This window comes from Ochotona princeps, chromosome 3 (genome assembly GCF_030435755.1).
Source record: "Ochotona princeps isolate mOchPri1 chromosome 3, mOchPri1.hap1, whole genome shotgun sequence".
Taxonomy (NCBI): Eukaryota; Metazoa; Chordata; class Mammalia; order Lagomorpha; family Ochotonidae; genus Ochotona; species Ochotona princeps.
In genome coordinates, this window is record NC_080834.1 from 3778122 (window position 1) to 3797122 (window position 19001).

Below are 19001 nucleotides of genomic sequence, written 5' to 3' on the forward strand. Positions count from 1 at the left end.
CGCTCTCCAGTGGGAATAGCTGTCCAGCAAGGGAACCACCCCTTATTCTCCTGCCGGCTCGGCCCCCTCCCTTCCTGATTCTCATGTGTGCTGGTTGGGTGTTGCGGTCACATCTGGCACAGGCAACCTCACCTTGGCATTCTGTGTTGTGCACTGCTTTTGTTGTGACTGAACCTAGCTCGATCCACACTCTGCTCTGGCATTCGGATTTGGCAGTGGATGACGTGAACTGATTCAGCCTGGTCTGCCCCCGGCCCATGCCAAATGTATGCCAGTGGGACACTTTCCATGACCTCTTCTGGGCTTCTTGCGCTTACTTGCAGGGTCTGTGTCCTGTCAGGGGAGTTGCCCAGGCTCCTCCATAGAACCCCTCCTAGTGCCAGATTTCGTGCATACCAGGGGGTCCATGAGCCAACCCTACTCAGTTCACCTCCTGTCCTAGCAGGAAATGTGGCTTTTTCTAACTGGCCTTCAACCCATTCTGGTTCTTGTTGTTGGGTGTCTCAGCTCAGCCACGGCTCGTCCATACCCACATATAGCTCATATATGGCTCAGTTGGGGTTGAGACCTAGCCTAGTCTGTCCCACATCTACCCTGGTCCAGAACACTAGAAGGTATTGGAGTCTGACCCAGTCTGGTGCGTCTAATCCCAGTCCACACTTGTGCCAAGGGAGACTACAACTGTATCCTGACCAGAACGCAGCCCCATTCCAGCTCGTGCGCCCCTTAGTGGGAACTTCCACCCAGATAGGGTGTGCCCTTAGCTCCCCAATTGGGCCTGTTCCCAGCCAGTGTTCAGCATGCCAGTGGTTGCTCTGACTCAGCTTGGCACAGCCCATCACCTGTCGCAACCCCTGTCTTAGACACTGTGGCTCAGCATCTGTGACTCATGCAGACCAGTTGTGCAAGAACCTAACTGGGCATTTCTTGTGCTCCATCCTGGTTTCTAATTTTACTTGTGGGCTAAGGTTTGCTCAGTCCTGCCTGGTGCGCCCATTGCATCGCCTTTTCATACATTGACTAGCAGTGGAGCTACGTTGCCTAGCTTGTCCGACCCCCAGGTCTGGACCACCTACCTGTTCACCAGTGGGAGCTATGACTCGCCAGAGGAGTTTCCCAAGTTTCTTCCCTTGATCCCCTCCCAGACCTAGTTCTCATACATGCCATTGGGTTTTAAGCCAGTGCCTGGTGTGGTCTGGCCTTCCTTTTGGCCTTGCATGAGCTGGTGAACGTTGCAGCCCGGCCTACCTCACACCCTATTCAGGATGCACATTCGGGTGCTGCTGCCTTGACCAGTCCCTACTGTTGTCGGTTCTTTAATCTGTGATTGATGGCAGGCTCCTTGGTCACTCCTAGTTTAGTTCATCACCACTCCATCTCTTGAAGTAACCTGTGGGGCTAGATTTTCCATAAGGTTTGGCCCACACATCACTCACAGAATCTTCCCCCAGATATGGTTCTCTAGCTTGTTTGTTGATGGCATGGTCCTGCTAATATGACTGGTCTCTGCTGGGTCAGTTCTGTTTCCAGCATGCACTTGGACCAATGGGTATTGTGGTCCAGCTCAATCCTACCCACTTCATACTCGGTCCTCACCAGGCCTAGTCCCCTCCCTAGTTCCCATGCATGCAAGTATGTACCGCAGGCTTGTTCAGTCTGTCCCACCTCCCATTAAGCTGTGGTACTTGTCAGGAAGCATTGAAGCCTAGTTCGACCCAACCAGCCTACTATCCAGCCCACACACACAATGGCATGGACCTTTCTGTTTAGCAACCCCTGCCCCTGTCCTGGTTTTCGTGCTCTTGAGTGGCAGTGGTTACCCATGAGGGAGATGCCCACTATCTCCCTACTAGGCCACTGCAACTTCTAGATTGCACACTCTCCAGGTGGTTCTGGCATTCAACGTAGCAGAATTTGCCCCCAGTGCCAGTCTCTGCCATCTGATGATGTGGCAAATCCCTACCAACACTTGCCCACTCTAATTTTGCTTGCACCATCCAGAAGTCAGCCCATTCAGTCCATTCAGCCCATTCCCCGATCTAGCTCACATGAGGCCCACAGGTGTTGCCCTCACCTGTCTCAGTCTTTGCCTTCAATGCTGTGGCATAGTATCCCTGCCTCCTGTAGACCAGTTATTGTAAGAGCCTGGGTTGGAATGACATGTGCTCCATCCTGATTTCTATGCTTTTTTTGTGAGTTGAAATTTGTTTGGCCCTGTCCAGTCTGCTCCCTTCCAGTTGTAGCTCAGCGCACTCTACATCCTGTTTTAGGATGCTCCTTCGGGTGATGCTGCCTTGACCTGCCCAGAATGCCATTGGTTCCTTTACCCGTAAGTGATGGCCATGGTCGCTCCTATCTTAGCCCCTCACCACCCCAGCTTGCGAGCTAACCTGTGGGACTTGTATTTTCACAGGGTTAGGCCCACACTTCCCCCATAGAGTTTACCTCCGGATCAAATTCTGTCACATGCTGGTAAGGGACTTGACCCTGCCGAATGTGACCAGTCCACTGTTCCACCACCCAGTCAAGTAATGGTGCCCAGCTAGACAGGCCCCCATGCATAGCTTTGGTGTGGAGCGGCATGTGGCAGTCAGTGAAGCTCTATGCTAATAGCCCTTCTCAGGATTCCTAATTTGGCTGGTGATTCAGTCTGGCTCAAATATATCTTATGGACACTCCCCTCCAAACCACCAGGTCTCAGTCCCCACACTTACCCGAAAGTTCCAGGACCCTGTAACCGAGGATCACCCAGAATTCATCTCTCACGTACACTAAAGCTGGCATTATTCATAGGAGTCCCTAAGCAGCAATTTCATATCGTAAAACCCCCAGAGCTCGCCACTGGGCGGCCAACAGGCAGAGCCTGGCACCATTTGGTGCACTGGCTGCCCAAAGCCAAGGACTCAGTCACTGCCTTTCAGCAGTGGTTTTGGCCTGAGTCCCCAATTTCGGATCCGGCCCAGCAGGGGTGCCCCCACAGCTGCCACCCCATGGGGGGCTGCTATCTGCCCTCAACCCCAAGGCTCTGAATCCTCCCAGACTCCGAATTTGTATTATTTCTTAAAGTGAGTTTATCATTGAAGCCATGTGTCCTTTTTCCTAATATTTTAAGTTAGTTTCTCTTAAAATATGATTGTTTGGATTTTCTACTCATATCTTAGTTTTTAAAATCCACTCTCAAGTTCTAAAAATTATTTTTCTTAACTTGAAATTTAGAGATAAAGAGATCCTTTACTCACCACTTCATTTCCCAAATGCCCACGGCATCCAGGACTGGACAAGCAAAAGTCTTGTCTGAGTCCCAGAACTCAGTCTAAGATCCCCTGTGGGTAGTGGGGCCTCAGCCACCTGAACTGTCACCTGAGGTATGAATTCATAGGATGCCACCGTCAGAAACAAAGTCTGCTCTCAAATGTAAGTGCTTTAGTATGGGATGTGGATTTCCCAAATAGCGTCTTTACCACTACCCCAAACACCTGCATTTCCTTAGTTTTGATTCCACTTTGACAAAATTGTGATGTTGTAGTTACTTGTTCATTTTGTCTGACTTGGTATGTAGTTGGTCAAGGTCTTTAGAACTTTTTTCCATTTCTGTAAGATCTCTCATGATATACTCTCTCTTGCCGTCACTTGCTCTCTTTGTGGTGAGTCTAGTAAAATGTTCTTACCAGTAGAATTTTTGAGGGTGTACACACACTCATTCATTTATGCAGTATCTTTTGCTTTTATTATAGTGTAACAGCAGAGTTCAGTCATTGCAGTATAAACAGTGTGACCCTCGTGTGACCCTCAATGACAAGGTTATTGATCAGCTGATTCTTTACAGAAAAATGTTTGGTAAGCCCTGATCTAGGTAATGTCTTGTCAGTTTTCCTGACTTTTTTAAGAAACAATATTAATTTTGTTTTTGTTTTCTATTTTTATTATTTCTTGTAGGATATTAATTTTTTTTGCATTTCCCTTGAATTTGATTTGCTGCTCTTCCTAGTTTCCTAAGTTAGAACCTTAACCTGTTCCTGATTTTAGATCATGCTTCCTTTCGAGTGTATGTGTATTTAAGGTATTTTCTGTTTTCCATGTGACTTCTTTGATTCAGGAGTTTCATTTTTAAAATGAGTAGACTATTTTCATAGGAGTTTTAGGAAAATCCATAGCAAAATTCGAACAGAAGAAAGTAGAGTTCCCCCAGACCTCTTCTCCTGACCACACACAAAGCCCGCATCCTAGTTCCCAGAGTTTATGTTTGAGCTTAGTTACGGTATTACGACTTGATGTTGGTCTTGGCACATGTGTAAGTCTTGTGGTGTGGGTTGGCTTCTTTTTCAAGAAGATATTAAGGAGGGAATATAGACTAAAGTCAGCACAGAAGTAAGATTTATTTATTCATATGCAAAGTGAAAGTACATAGCAGTGAGCGCAGGCAAGCTCAATAATTTGACTATTATTAATAAAGCTTCCATATGTATATAGACACACAGGCAACGTATGTATTCATGTACAGGTTTTTCAACTCACTTATGTTTTTACCATGAAATATAATTGCCAGATTCTATGCTATAAACCTGTGCAGATTTTTTGGACAGTGCTGATTTTCCCCCTCCCCATTTATTTTCATTTATTTGAAAGGCAGGCAGAGGGTAATGGTGGGAGAGAGATCTTCCATCCACCAGTTCACTCCCAAATGCCTACATCAGTTGGGACTGAGCAAAGCTTAAGTCAGAGTCCCATAGCTCAGGCTCCCACATGGGTGGCAGGGACCAAGCACTTGGACCGTAACCCGTGTCTCCAAGGTGTGCATTAGCAGGAGTCTGGAGCGAAAGCAGAGGAGCCAGAACTGTGCAAGTACTTCCATATGGGATGCAGGCATCCTCAGAGACAGGCATTTTAACTGCTGTGCTAAATAGCTGCTTGTTTAGTTTTATCAAAAAACTTCTAAACCCTTTTTCCACAGTGGCTGTTAAATTTAGCAGTCGCAAGATGAGAATGACAGTTCCCGTTGCCACACTTCCCCACCAGCATTTGGTATTGCATAATTTTCAGTTTCAGCCATTCTGTAATTAATAATGTGTGGCATCTTGTTTTAATGGTCAGTTCCCCAGTGATGTGTGATGTGTATCTTTTCATGTGTCTGCTTGTCTTGGCCACATATGTGGTAAAGAATTCAGACTTTTGCCCCCACTTTTGTTGACTGATCCAGCTCTGGCTGTTGCAGCCATCCAAGGAGAGAACCAGTGGATGGAAGATCTCTCTCTCACTCTACCTTTCAGATAAGTACCTTCAAGGCCAAAACGCTGAAGTAATTAGCATGATTGATGAGTAAGGAACATATCACAAAGGATACTGTGTTTATTGTCTTGACATGAGCATTTTTTAAAAATTTCTTTTTATTGGAAAGGCAGATTTGCAGAGAAAGAGAGAAAGCTCTTCCATCTGCTTGTTCATTCTCCAAATGGCTGCAGTGGTTGCAGCTGAGCCAATCCAAAGCCAAGAGCTTCTTCTAGGTCTACCACATGATTACAGGGTCTCAAGGCTTTGGGCCATCTTCTATTGCTTTGCTAGGCCACAGCAAGGAGATGGATGGGATATGGAGCAGCTGGAAGAGAAACCAGAGCCCATATGGGATGCTGGTGCTTGAAGGTGGAGGATGAGCCAATTGAGCCTTCACACTGGGTCCATAAATACATTTTTACAATTACATTGCATGTCAGTAGGCTAAGCCCTCTCTATCAAAAGTTGAAAACAGCCACAATAGAGAAGTATCCCACTAACAGCAAGATCCAATAATACACTATCTTTAAGAAGCACATTTCAAATAAAAAAGAAGTTGAAAACAAGAGCTGGAAAGACATATCATGTAATTATCAGTCACAAGAGAGTTGGAATGGATAAATTTGTGAAAGAAGCTCTAAGTACATACGGCAAAAAGGACAAAGCTGAGAACAGAAATGGCTAATCCCACAAATAAAACAACTACGTAGCTGAGATGTGGATTATCTTGAATAGGAATATAAAGCAATATGACCAAACTGGAATTTACACAAAACTTATCGCCAAAGCAAAACATATATTACTTCAAGAATATTTAGGACATTCTCTGTGTTAGGCCTAGCATAAACTTGGCCGTTAAAGTAATTTTAATATACTTAAGAGGAGTAAAATCATAGTAAGTACATTCTCTAGATGACACAATGGTTTTTTTTAAATTTTATTTTTATTGGAAAGTCAGACATGCAAAGATGAGGACAGACAGAGAGGATGATCTTCCATCCATTGATGCACTCCCCAAGCAGCCACAATGTCCGGAGCTGCGCCAATCAAAAGGCAGGAGCCTAGAGCCTCCCCTGTGTCTCCCACCCGTGTGTAGGGTCCCAAGACCTTGGTCCGCCCTCGACTGCCCACCTCCCAGGCCACAAGCAGGGAGCTAGATGGGAAGTGGGCCACTGGGATTAAAACCAGCACCCATATGGGATCCTGGCACGTGCAAGGTGAGGACTTCAGCTGCTAGGCTACCATTTGGGGCTCAGCTGCTCCACTTCTAATCCAACTCCCTGCTTGTTGCCTGGGAAAGCAGCAGAAGATAGCCTAAAGCCTTAGACCCTTGCACCCATGTGGGAGATCCGGGGTAAGCTTTTGGCTTCAGATCAGTTCAGCCCCACTCTTTCAGGGTCACCAGGTCTGGAACCAGTGCCCATATGGGATTGTGGTACGTGCAAGGTGAAGACCCCAGCCACTCGGCCACTACACCAGGCCTGACACAATGGTTACTTATTGAAGAAACATCAAAACATAAGTGACAAAAAGTAAGGGGGACTAATGAAACTTCTATCAAAATTACAAACTTTTGTTCTTGAAAGTGAACCATAAAAGATTGGAATGATGTCTACAAAATGAGAGAAAATATTTGTGAATCATGTCTGATGAGGTACTACTGTCTTCATTTCTTCCTGAATATCATTTGATACCATATCCTTTCAACTGTAATGTGTCTTACAGGGTAAGTCTGCTACCTAGAAATTCTCTTAGTACTTGTTATTCTTGGAAAATCTGTATGTTTGAGCATTATTAAGACATAGTTCACTTATTTAAAATATATAATTGGGTGGATTTGGGAATAAAGATATGTGCAGTGATCATCAAAATCCCGCTTAAGACATTTTTATTACCTCACAATGAATCTTCATCCTCTTACTCCTTTTGCATCTTAGGTAAAAGGTGTGTCTGTGATGTGATAGTTCTTTTATTTATGTATAAGCATTTATGTACATCTCCCTCTAAGCAATGCTCATGCGAAACATCATGCTTTTGATATGTTATTTCTTCATTCTCATTTCTGATTTCCCTGTTTCTTTTAAATATTGTTGAACAGTATGTTATTTTTACAATTATTTGTGCATTTCCCATAACTTTTCCTGTCCTGGTTTCTAATTTTATCCCATTATCATTGGGGAAATATTTTGTATTATTTTTTAGCTATTCATACATTTTACCTTTTGGGTATTGCCATCATAGGCATATTGACCTGCTTAGTGATATCCCATAACTCTCTGAATCCTTATCAATTTTTTTTCTAATATGATTTTGAAAGTTTTAAATATGTTTTTAGTTCCTACATAGTAGTTATACATACCGATGGGCAATGTTCATTTGTATTCTTTCTTTTCTTGGTTTTTCAGTTTGCATTATCTATATTGATATATCTCCACGTTTACTAGTTCATGGCTACTGTTGAGCCCTGTTTTAGCTTTCTGGGGTTGCCATAGCAGGACACCAAGAGCTGGGCTAAAGCACAGAAATTAATTCTTTTATGATTTTGGAGCAAAAATATTAAAATGATATGATAAGGTTGATTCTTAAAGAGGGCATAAGGATAATCCTTACAAGATGGCTTTTAGAAGTCATCTTGTTCATGTCATGTTCTCCTTCTTTGTGTATTATTTTCAAATTTCTTTTATAAAGACACCAGTAGTTTTAGATTCAAACCTGCCCTGATGTCTTCATTTTACCTTAATTGCTTCTTTAAACACCGCGTCTTCAATAAAGCCAAGTTTTACTGTACTTATATATAGAACTTCAGAAAATGAGTTTTGGAGGCATATAGTTCAACTCACAAAAAGGCTCTCTAGTGAATTTCTAATTTTACTCTTTATGTTTTTCAAGTTTCTAATTTCCACTTTTTATAGCTTTTTATCTTGTCCATTTGATTTGACATTGTCATCATTCCCTCCTTAACCTCTGTACCTATGCTTTCCTAGAATACTGTAAATGTATCTATTTTCTGGTAAATCTGACATCTGCTTGCTCTCAGACAGTTGCTGTTAGTTCCTTTTTTCCTGGGATGAGTTATAGTTTCCTATTTATTCACATGTGTCTAGTTTTTAGTACAGTTAGACATATTAGATAATTTATCGTAGCTACTCTGTGCTTGTCCTGACTCCTTTCCTATTGCTTGTTATTTGCTTTATTCCCCTCTGAGTGACTAATTGGAATATTTTCATGAAAACCTGCTTCCCTACCCCCACCACACACGTCATGAAGTCTCTTACGTGGCTCTGCTTAAAAATATTTACTTATTTGAGAAGCTGAGCTATCTGTTACCTCTTTGAGTGAGATCATGGAGGTTTACCACCTCCCATCTGGCAGGACTGTAGAACGAGCCACGAGTAGGAGTGCTGGAAACATCTCTAGGTAAGGCAGCAGTTTTCAGCCATTCCTGCCTGAAGCTCTAGCAGTTTTTTCAAAACATTCATACATCTGAAGCAGAGACCTTGAATTATTTAGGGGGTAATTTTGTTCAGCTTTATGCATGTTTTTTTTTCTTTCATTTTGTTTTTCTAGAAGGGAAATCATTGATCTTTTCATACTGCCATTATTTTGTTTTAATAGTACTTTAAAGTTAAAGATCAAAAATGATAGATTTCATTAGTGTAGCTTTATTATTTGTCCGATCAAATGCTTTCCACACAATGGCACTTGGTTGTAACTCTAACACAATTTGTTGCCAACTTCTCCATTCCACTATTACTGGGGGTTTCTTTTCTATGCATTTTGTTATTTATCTTTCATATATCTTAATACATGATAAAGTTGGTGAATATAGAAGTCTGTTTTGGAAACAGTGTGATGAAATTAATTAATGTAGATACTTTGATGGATACAGAGAGGTAAGTTTTCTGGGGTAGAAGTCTGATGCTTTGATTAAGCTGCTGTTTAGGACCCCTACATCCCATATCCAGGCATCTAGGTTTGAGTTCTACTTCAGTTTCCAAGTCTAGGTTCCTGCTAATGCACACTCCATTGGGGAGGAAGGCAAAGGCGATGACTGTGACTTGAGTTTCTGTCACTCACACGGAAGACTCAGGCCGAGTTCCAGACTCCTGGCTTTGACCTGGCCCAGCTGTGACTGTTACAGGCATTTGGGGGATGAACCAGCTGATGGAAGATCTCGCTGCCTTTAAGATAAATAAAGTACTTTATTTAAAAAAAAGAAAAAGAAAGATTAAATTGCCCAATTACACAGTTTTTAGCCTTTTGACAGTTATCATGTAGGAAAATACCTCTTCAGAAGTCCTTATTGAAGATATGGATAATCATATTTCTTAATTGAATAGCTAGAGCGTGACTGGATTTCATAGCTGTTTTCTTAAAATGCATTACTGTTAGTTTTTCCCCCAGAGACAGGAACAGAGAAACAGACAAGGCAGAGAAAGAACCATCTGCTGGTTCACTCCCCCAAATACCCACAACAGCCTGGTTAGGTTCAGGCCAAAGCCTGAAGCTGAGAGCACAAGCCAGGTTTGTCTTGTGGGTGGCAGGGATCCAGTTTGTTGCCTCCCAGGGTACTCATTAGCAGAAAGCTTAGACTTGAGAGTGAATCTGGGACACAACCTAGGACTCCAGTACAGGAAGTGGGCACCCTAACCAGTAACCTAGCCACTAGGCCAAATGTCTGCCCTAGAGCAGAGAGGGCTAATTTGTTATATATATTAAAGGATTTTACAGTGTGTTTAAAACAACTTACGAGGTCATCGGAAAACTAAGCCAGAGAACAGGCAGTCTACAGAGGAGGTTTATAATGGATATTGTTAGGAAAGAATGCTCATTCTTACAAAGACATCCAGAGTAACCTGACTGCAAAACTGCTTCTCCATTAGGTGGGTAATGGTTGCCAAAATTTTATAGTGTCAAGTCTTAGTGAAGACATGGGAAGAATGAACTCTTACTGTCATTGCTTTGGAAACATCTTTCAAAGTTTAAAATACATGCAGCATTTTACCCAGCGATTTGAAATGTGAATAATATACATACTACGGAATATTCATTCATTGCTATGTTTTTATAGTATAAAAATTGTTGAACTATGATTTTCATTAATGGAGAACCAATAAATTTCTATCAAATGAAAGACCACTCATTAGTAGGAAGGATGGAGGTGAATTTACATGCAATGTTGTAGAAAGTGTTGTCTGATAGATTGCATGTTTCTAAGAGTAAGATGGTCCTTTGTATATTGTATCTGATTGTGTTGTGTGTGGATAAAAATATTGGGAAGAATATGCAAAATTATCTGTAAAATGCTATACTTGAAATGTAGAGTTGAGGGAAGAAAGGATATTATGATATCATGTTTCTAGTTGCTTACCTCTTAACAGTAAGATTTTATTAAATCTACATTTAAAAGAAAAATATGCATCATGTACTATCTACTACATTTATAAATTAAGAATTATATTTGTATATTTTAAAGTGAAAAATTACATTGAAAGTTTTCTAGTTTGTTTCCTGGTTAAGTATTGAAACATGAAGACTGATTAGTTTACAGAGTAAAAGAACTAACTGCTTTCTATTAGTTTGAGATTATGCATAAGCAAATGATTTTACTGTTAAGACTTGAAACATCTTTCAACATTACAACCTGGCTGAATGATTCATTTATTTTGTGTCTTATATATTGAGAATGTTTTACTGCTGAGGAAAGAAATTCAATAATCACCCAATATATACGATTTTTAAAATATATGAATTATTAGAATATTTCATTTAAAATTATGTTAGGTTCTGAAATAGAAGTGCTATTTTTCAAGATTTATTTATTTATTTGAAAGGTCGAAATAGAGAGAGAGGAATGCCTTCCATGTCCTCGTTTGCACTCCTCCAAACGGCTACAATAGCTGGAGCCCAACCAGATTGAAGCCAAGAACCTGGAACTCGATCTGGGTTTTCCATGTGGGTGGCAGGGGTCAAAGCACTAGGACCGTCCTCTGTTGCTTTCCCAGGTGCAGTAACAGGGGACTGGTTTGGAAATGTAGCAACTGGGATTCAAAGCAGTGCTTCTGAGAGATATCAGAGTTACAGGCGGTGGCCAAACATGCTATGCCACAATGCTGGCCCCAGAAATTTACATCAGTTAAATTCAGTTGAACATTATGATGTTAATATGATGAGACAGTAAAACAATTTCTCAAAAGTAGTAGATACAAAGTTTTTGAATATTTATGTCTCAATATTTAATTTTTAGGTTTTTTGGGGTTTATGTTCTTTTCCTTAAAATAATTTATGTATTTATGAAAAATACAATTAAATTTCTAATTACAAGTATATAAAAGTTTATTTTACATTATGAAATCAAATCTTGCCACAGGTTTCGTCTTGATATTTATCGATGTTTGGCCAGTCCAGCTCTAATAATGTTAACAGAGGAGGACCCAATTCTGAGAGCATTTGAACTCAGTGCTGATTTGAAAGAACTAAGCCTGGTGGAGGTGGAATTCAGGTGCGAATGAATGGAAATTATACATTATGTCATTTTTTCCTTAAGAACCTTCTGAGTATCTTTGTAGGCTTATTTACATTTGATCCAAGATTACCCATCTTGTTGCTGCGTACTTGGGGATTTTCCTTCTCCAGCCCGAAAGGTAGACATCCCGGTCACTTAGCTGTATGATTCTGCCACTTTTGGTCATTAATTCTCTCCTTCCCATTTTCAACCTGACCTAGGGCATTATAGGGCAGTCAGAGTTGTCGCCTAGAATGAGAGCAAACTTATTTGTAATGGCTCTCTGTTACACCTGCCCTCATTCTCAGATTCTGTAATCACCATCCTTGGGGTCTGATGCTTCAGATTTCCCAAAAGCACACTGAATACTTTCTTCATGTCCAGGGACATGTGGCACAGACCTACTCTCTGCTCACTGATACATGCAAAAATAAAATATCATCAATTAACTGGGATAAAAATCCAGCCTGTTTACTGAAATGAAGATTAAGTATAATTCTGGCACATTGTATAAAGAATCATCCTTTAACTATTTTCCTCTAGAGGGGTAGTTGGAGAAGAAGAGACTTTGACCATCTATCAAACTGTTAATTTAAAGTTAAAAGCAATCCTTAGTAAGGGGAAATTGATGCGAGTGTTCCCTGTGGGAGACTGCCCTTGGTGGCCCTCAGAGGAGTGCCTGACTAACATTACCAGCTCCTGCTGCAAAGTTTCTCCAGGGATCTATACCTGTCCCTACATTTTAGTCCATGCCAATCTGCATGCATTTATTCCTCGTCCAGTTCCGTGTCTTGTGTGGCACCGTGGCACCTGTCCAGTGACTTGACAAAACTGAAAGTTACTAACCTCCATTGGGAAGATGATCAGACACTTGCAATTTTCTTTAGCTTTAACAGCAGTACATAGAGTACTCTTACTTTTTAGTTGCTTTTTATTTAGTTGCTTTTTATTTAGCTATTTATTTAGTTGCTTTTTAGTTTACTTTTTATTGCTTTTTAGTTCCAGAAACTTAGAAAAACTGTTTTAAGTTTTCAAAAATGGAATTAACTGTGTCTCCACTTGGATACATTGTTTTATTGAAACTTTGTATAACAAAGGATGTACTTTCCTTTGATAAACATGTAAGAGGTGGTTAAACTGTAACATATTGCTACTTTTAACTAATACCCACCAGGTTATAATATATGATTCTGTTTAAGTATGAAGAATTTTTCACTGTTGTTTTAGAGCTTAGTTCTGAGTTACCAGGTAAAGTGGAATTTGTTGAACTCCTTCCAAAAAAGGATGAAGATAATACGGGAAGTGTTAGAGGAGAATGTGATCATTTTTCACCTGGTATTTTTATGGATACCGAAAGAGATTTACAAAGGCAAAATGTTTTGCTGCCACAAGAATCTAATTAGGAACAGCACTGAAACCAAAAGCAGGGGCAAAGTTACAGACGTAGGATTCCTTGCTTGCTGTCCATGTTTCCTTCTATACTGCAAAGCCACTTCCTTACTAATCTCCAAGTAAGAAGTAAGAAGCTTAGTGAATAGATGTGTCAATTTTACCTTTGAATCGAGTGGTCTGTCAAATGTTTATCTAAAGATATCTTTCTAATATTATAAACGTTTGAGTTCCCATCTGCAGTTGGAGCCCTAAGCTAAGAAGCAGGTAATACTTCATTTGTTAAAGAAATTTACACGCTTGTTCTCTCATAGTTTTGGTATGTGAGAAAAGCAAAGAATGAATGAGGACAATGTTAGTCTCCACGGAAAGGAAGTTGGTATTCTGACTCATAATCGATGTAGCTAACTCATAGGAATTCTCATTGTATGGAAAAAGTAACCAATGGGAACTCTTTGTTTCCTCTTCTTTTTCCCTTGGAGGGAAAAAAATGAATGAAAAACTGTCTTCTGAAGTTTGACTGTAGTCTGTGGTTCACAATTATTTGTTCTGACTTCATTCTGAAGTTATTAAATTCGGACATGTTTAATTTATATTTTTAAAAAGATAATGAATAGAAACTTCTTCGTTTCTCATAAGTTGATCTAGTAGGTCTGCTTTTAAAACATTATTATTATTATTATTATTATTATTATTATTATTATTTTATAATGCAGTTCATAGACTCTGGGGTTTTCCCTTTCCCCTGTCCAAAATCCCTCCCCTCACTGACTCTCCCATATTATTGCAATAGTACAGTCCTTCATAAACAGTCACATGTCTATCATTTTGCTATTAAAGTGTAACCTACACTGTAGGAATGGACAATGATGGAGAGTCCAGTGTGATTTAGGTCTACGTTAAATAAACTATGTATTCATAAGAACCAAGAGGTAGTGCTTTTGCAAGGGAGTTCTTTACTGGGTGTTTTTTAGTATCTTTCTAACTTGAATTCCATTCAATAATCACTTGAAATGTAAATCATACTATTATTTTAATGTCCAAATTAGCATAAAACATGGTTGACTATTATGGGGGGAAAGCCTTGGTTAAAAAGTATATGATAATATTGAAAAGAAAGGCTTAGGGGCACTTAACAGTGAATCAGAGCACATGAATTAGCTGAAGAACTGGTTGTCAAGTATTAGGAAAAGTTTCAGCAATATCAGTACATATAAGGAGATAGTACATTCATCTAAAGATACAGTCTGAATTCAGAAAACCTAACGGTGTTTGTTTTGCCCAAAGCTATGGAGAATTTATATGCCAGCACATTCCTTTGTGGGTAGAACGTGTCTGACCTCAGGTTTTGTGTAGCACCATCAAAATTAGAATATTACCTAGTAAAATTTTTCTAATAAATGTAACTTAATTAGAATATGAAGTGATAATTTTAATAATGGACTGCTTCATTTTTAGGAATGATTATGAGGAACTAGCCCGGCAATGTAAAATGTTTGCCAAAGATTTGCTTGCACAGGCTCGGAATTCACGTGAATTGGAAGTTATCCTAAACCACACATCTAATGATGAGCCTCTTGACAAACGGGGATTACTAGAAGAAAGAATGAATTTAAGCCGTCTAAAGCTTGCTATTAAATATAACCAAAAGGAGGTATGAAGCTTTCGATGATACGTATAAATTATTTTTCTACAGGAGTCTAGGGCTCAGAACCAAGGCTTTGAAAGCCTAGTCTGACCCAAAAATTGTTTCTTTGGGAAAATTGTTGAATTTGCGTGAGCTTTAGTTTTAAGAATTAATTATTAGCACGTACTTATAGAGTAATATGTACTTAAAGGATTTAGTACATTGAGAAGTGAAATTAAACAAGTATTTAATAAATAGCAGTTGCTGTTATTTTAAACTTTAATAGTGTGGATGTTGATTTAATCTGTTTGCTAAGTAGTGGCTGCACAGGTCAGATCCTGTTGGAAGGTACCTTTGTAAGGAAGTTTGCATGTTGTGTTCAGTCTGTCATAGATTTGGTTTATTGCTCTGCTTGCACATAGCCCTTTCTAAAGTAATATTGATTTCTATTTTAGAACAAAGTATCAGGGATTTTATTTCCTGAGTCTTTATTTGTTTTTGTTTTGTAATCCAAATGTGGAGAGGTGCGTGATGTGATAACTGAATTGACTCTGACTCTTCTGATCTCATCCCTTCCTGTTAAGGCAAATGCCTGTTTGTACTGCACACACACACACACACACACACACGCACACACAAACACACGCACGATTCAGGAACGTGAAGAAAGGTATTCATTTTAAATTTCACTTTTTGAGATTATTCACTGAACAAAGGCATTTAAATATAAAGCTGTTTCATAAAATGATTAAATAAAAATGTTTAAATTAAAATATACTATTAAAACCAAAATAGAGTATAATAGAAAATTTCTTTGATATAAGTAAGAATAAAAATTAAGAGTATTACTATATACTACAATAATGTATAATACCATATAAACTACAAATTATATTTTACCTAATAATAAATCTTCCTAAAACAGATTGAGCAAATATTCTTTTAGATTACCAATAATATAATAATCTATTTGTGCAAAATTTCAAACCTGACCGTCATATTGTATTCAGAATTATCAGGAACCTTAGGTTAAATGTCACAACATGGACACCATATTCAAAAAAATATTGTTCTGTTATTTAGGAGTTTATTTTCTGCTCACATGAAATTTAGTTTTAAGCGTATTGAAGAGTATCATTAATACATTTTTAAACATCATCCATGTTCGGGCTCCGGCATCCGCCACGACAAATCTCCACAGACACCGGGCTATAGGACTGCCGGAGCACGAGTAGCAGTCGCAAAACTCTGAGCCAAAATGGGCTTTTTTTTTCTCAAGAAGCTTCTCTTGCGTAGTTTTAGCTTAAGTGTTGAAAAGCGGACTAAACAACACAGCCTGACTTTTCATTGTAACATGAGAAAATACAGTGTTCCAAACCCTGGAAAAAAATTATCTATGTTTACATGAAGCTGGAACAGAGCTAATGTTTAAATTTAGATTGTTTTACTATCTGGATTTCTTGGAACTAAAAGCAGCAGTTCCTTTGTAAAAAGATGCCCAAACATTATTTAGTAGTATCTCTTTGTGTGGATTACACATGTTAACTTTGAGATCTCACAAATTTCAAATCTGAAGAGACTTCATAAATTAAATGTGACAAAATAACTCCTTGCTCTATTATATGGTATGTGCTATGGGCTAGGCTCTATTTTAAGAGCCTTAGATTAATCCTCACATGATCTTTCTGATTAAGTAATATTATCCCTATTTTATAGCTGGGAAATTTAAGACTGCAAGAGATTTAAACGCTTGGCTTGAAGTGTTCTTTAGTAAGTGGCTAAGCCTGAATTTTAATTCAGGTGATCTGATTGTATTTGTGGTCCTAACCCATTCAGTCTTGTACCATTTATAAAGAAAACAAAAGTGGGGGGAAAAAACTATGTTCAACATGTGAAATTGGTCTTTAAACTATTAGACATTGACTATGGATTAATCAGTTAGTATTTAAATACTTTACTTTTCTTTTCCCGTGTGTATGTCCTTTTCAGTTTGTCTCCCAATCTAACTGCCAGCAGTTCCTGAATACTGTTTGGTTTGGACAGATGTCAGGTTACCGACGTAAGCCCACCTGTAAGAAGATAATGACTGTTTTAACGGTTGGCATCTTTTGGCCAGTTTTGTCACTTTGTTATTTGATAGCCCCCAAATCTCAATTTGGCAGAATCATTCACACACCGTTTATGAAATTTATTATTCATGGAGCATCGTATTTCACATTCCTGCTGTTACTAAATCTGTACTCTCTTGTCTACAATGAAGATAAGAAAAACACAATGGGGCCTGCCCTTGAAAGAATAGACTATCTTCTTATACTGTGGATTATTGGTAAGTATCAAATTAATTCCAGCAATTTTGACTTTCTGTAGATATTAATTCTTTCTTGCTCGATGTTATTTTAAACTTTGGGTTCAAATTACAATTTACCACAATTCACATAAGAATGTAAACATTTCCGTCATTATTGAACACTTCGCTAACTTCTGGAATGGCTTTCCTGAACATGATGATAAACAAGTATCTCTCTTACTCAGTGTTCCTTAAATATATGGAAGTTAAAATACTTGGTTCTCAGAATTTGAAGTTGTTTGGTTGTTCTGTTATGACAAACAGCTTTTACTGTGGGGTAGGTTTTTGTTGTTGTTGTATAAGGATATGAATTTTTAAAAATATTTTGCATTGTATACTCCAATGTATTTTAAAAGTTAACTAATCTTGTTTCATTAGGTCTTGAGTTTTCCTTTTAAGAACTTAAAGGGGCTAGTGTTGTGGTGAATCAGTGTAAGCCCCATATTGTAATGTCCACTGGAGTTTTAGCTTCTCTGCTTCTGCTAAAGCTCCCTGCCAGTGGCCCTGGACGAAAGTAAATGACAGCCCAAGTCTGGGTTTCTGCCACCCACGTGGGAAACAGAGATGGAGTTTTTGTTTCCTAACCTCAGCCTATCTGTTGCAGGCATTTAGGGAATGAACCAGGAGGTAGAAGCTCTCTGTTTTCTCTCTTTGTCATCCTGTCTTTCGAATAAATAGATACATTTTAAAATTATTTGTTTTTTATTTGAAAGGTAGAGTGACAGAGAGAGAGAGGTCTTCCACCCACTGGTTTGCTTCTCAAATGGCCACAATAGCTGGGGCTGGGTCAGCCAAAGCCAGGGGCCAGGGGCTTCTTCTCCCACGTGGGTCCAGGGGCCCAAGGATATGGGCTATCTTCCACTGCTTTCCTGGGTATATTAGCAGGAGGCTGAATCAGAAGTAGAACATCTGGGACTTGAACCAGGGCCCAAATGAGATACCAGCATTGCAGGATGAGGCTTAACCAGCTGTGCTGCTGGCCTTCACATTTTTTAAAGAACTTATGAAATCAGTTACATCTTACATTTTATTATAGACGTCATTTACATTTAGACTTAAAGGAGTCCTAATGACTCATTGCATAAGTCAGTTATTTGTAATAATCACCAAGTTTCTTTAGAAATGACAGACCTTAAAGTATAAAATGTTTTATGTTCTGGGAGTTAATTTTTTTGGAAATTATAAATAGCAAATAAATAATCCTGTAGTTTTTACTTTTTTTTGCTTTAAATTTCTATAGGAAAGTGGGAATTGAGGTAGAATCACATTATCTATTTATAGGTATATTCTTTATTTACCTTCATATTTTTAGCATTTTTTTAACTTCTGTGTTTCCCACCTGTTTATCTACTTGCTACTGCACAAAGGAATGTTATTTAATATTTTTATGATATATGGAGTACTTTTTGTATTTGCTATTGGTAATACATTATTAATTACCTCAATTAAACAAAGAAGAGTTATTTTATAATGTCAGCTCTTAGCTCTTAATTTATTAAAAGCTGATTTTGCAGTTTTTCTTGAAAATCTGTTAATTTTAAATAACTTTCAATTAGCACTTCACTTTTAGTAGAATTTGATTCATGATGCATTAATGTTTATGGTTATATAAAGTAAAAATGTAAACATCTAAACTAAGTTAACAAGAATGAATTGATTCCTTCTTTTTGGTAATTTCCTCTATTTTTGTTATTTTGTTTAAAATATAATTTTTAAAAACTTATATTTAAGAGAGAGAGAGAGAGAGAATCTTCTGCCTTGCTTGCAAAATAATGCCTGCAATACTCCAGGATGGATCAGTCCAAAAACTCAGTCTAGCTCCTCCATGTTGAGTTATAGGGACCCAGTTACTTGGGCTATCACCG

General features: G+C 38.9%; 1 protein-coding gene across 6 annotated transcripts in view; it reads left to right on the top strand.

Moving 5' to 3' along the window:
* Positions 1 to 19001, top strand: part of TRPC1 (transient receptor potential cation channel subfamily C member 1) — an 80565-nt gene that overhangs the window by 32472 nt on the left and 29092 nt on the right. For all 6 annotated transcript variants that reach the window (XM_058661394.1, XM_058661395.1, XM_058661396.1 and 3 more), the window contains 3 exons: positions 11639 to 11770; positions 14621 to 14816; positions 16779 to 17115. In XM_058661394.1, coding sequence (XP_058517377.1) covers positions 11639 to 11770; positions 14621 to 14816; positions 16779 to 17115 — 665 coding nt within the window. The remainder of the gene's footprint in view (positions 1 to 11638; positions 11771 to 14620; positions 14817 to 16778; positions 17116 to 19001) is intronic.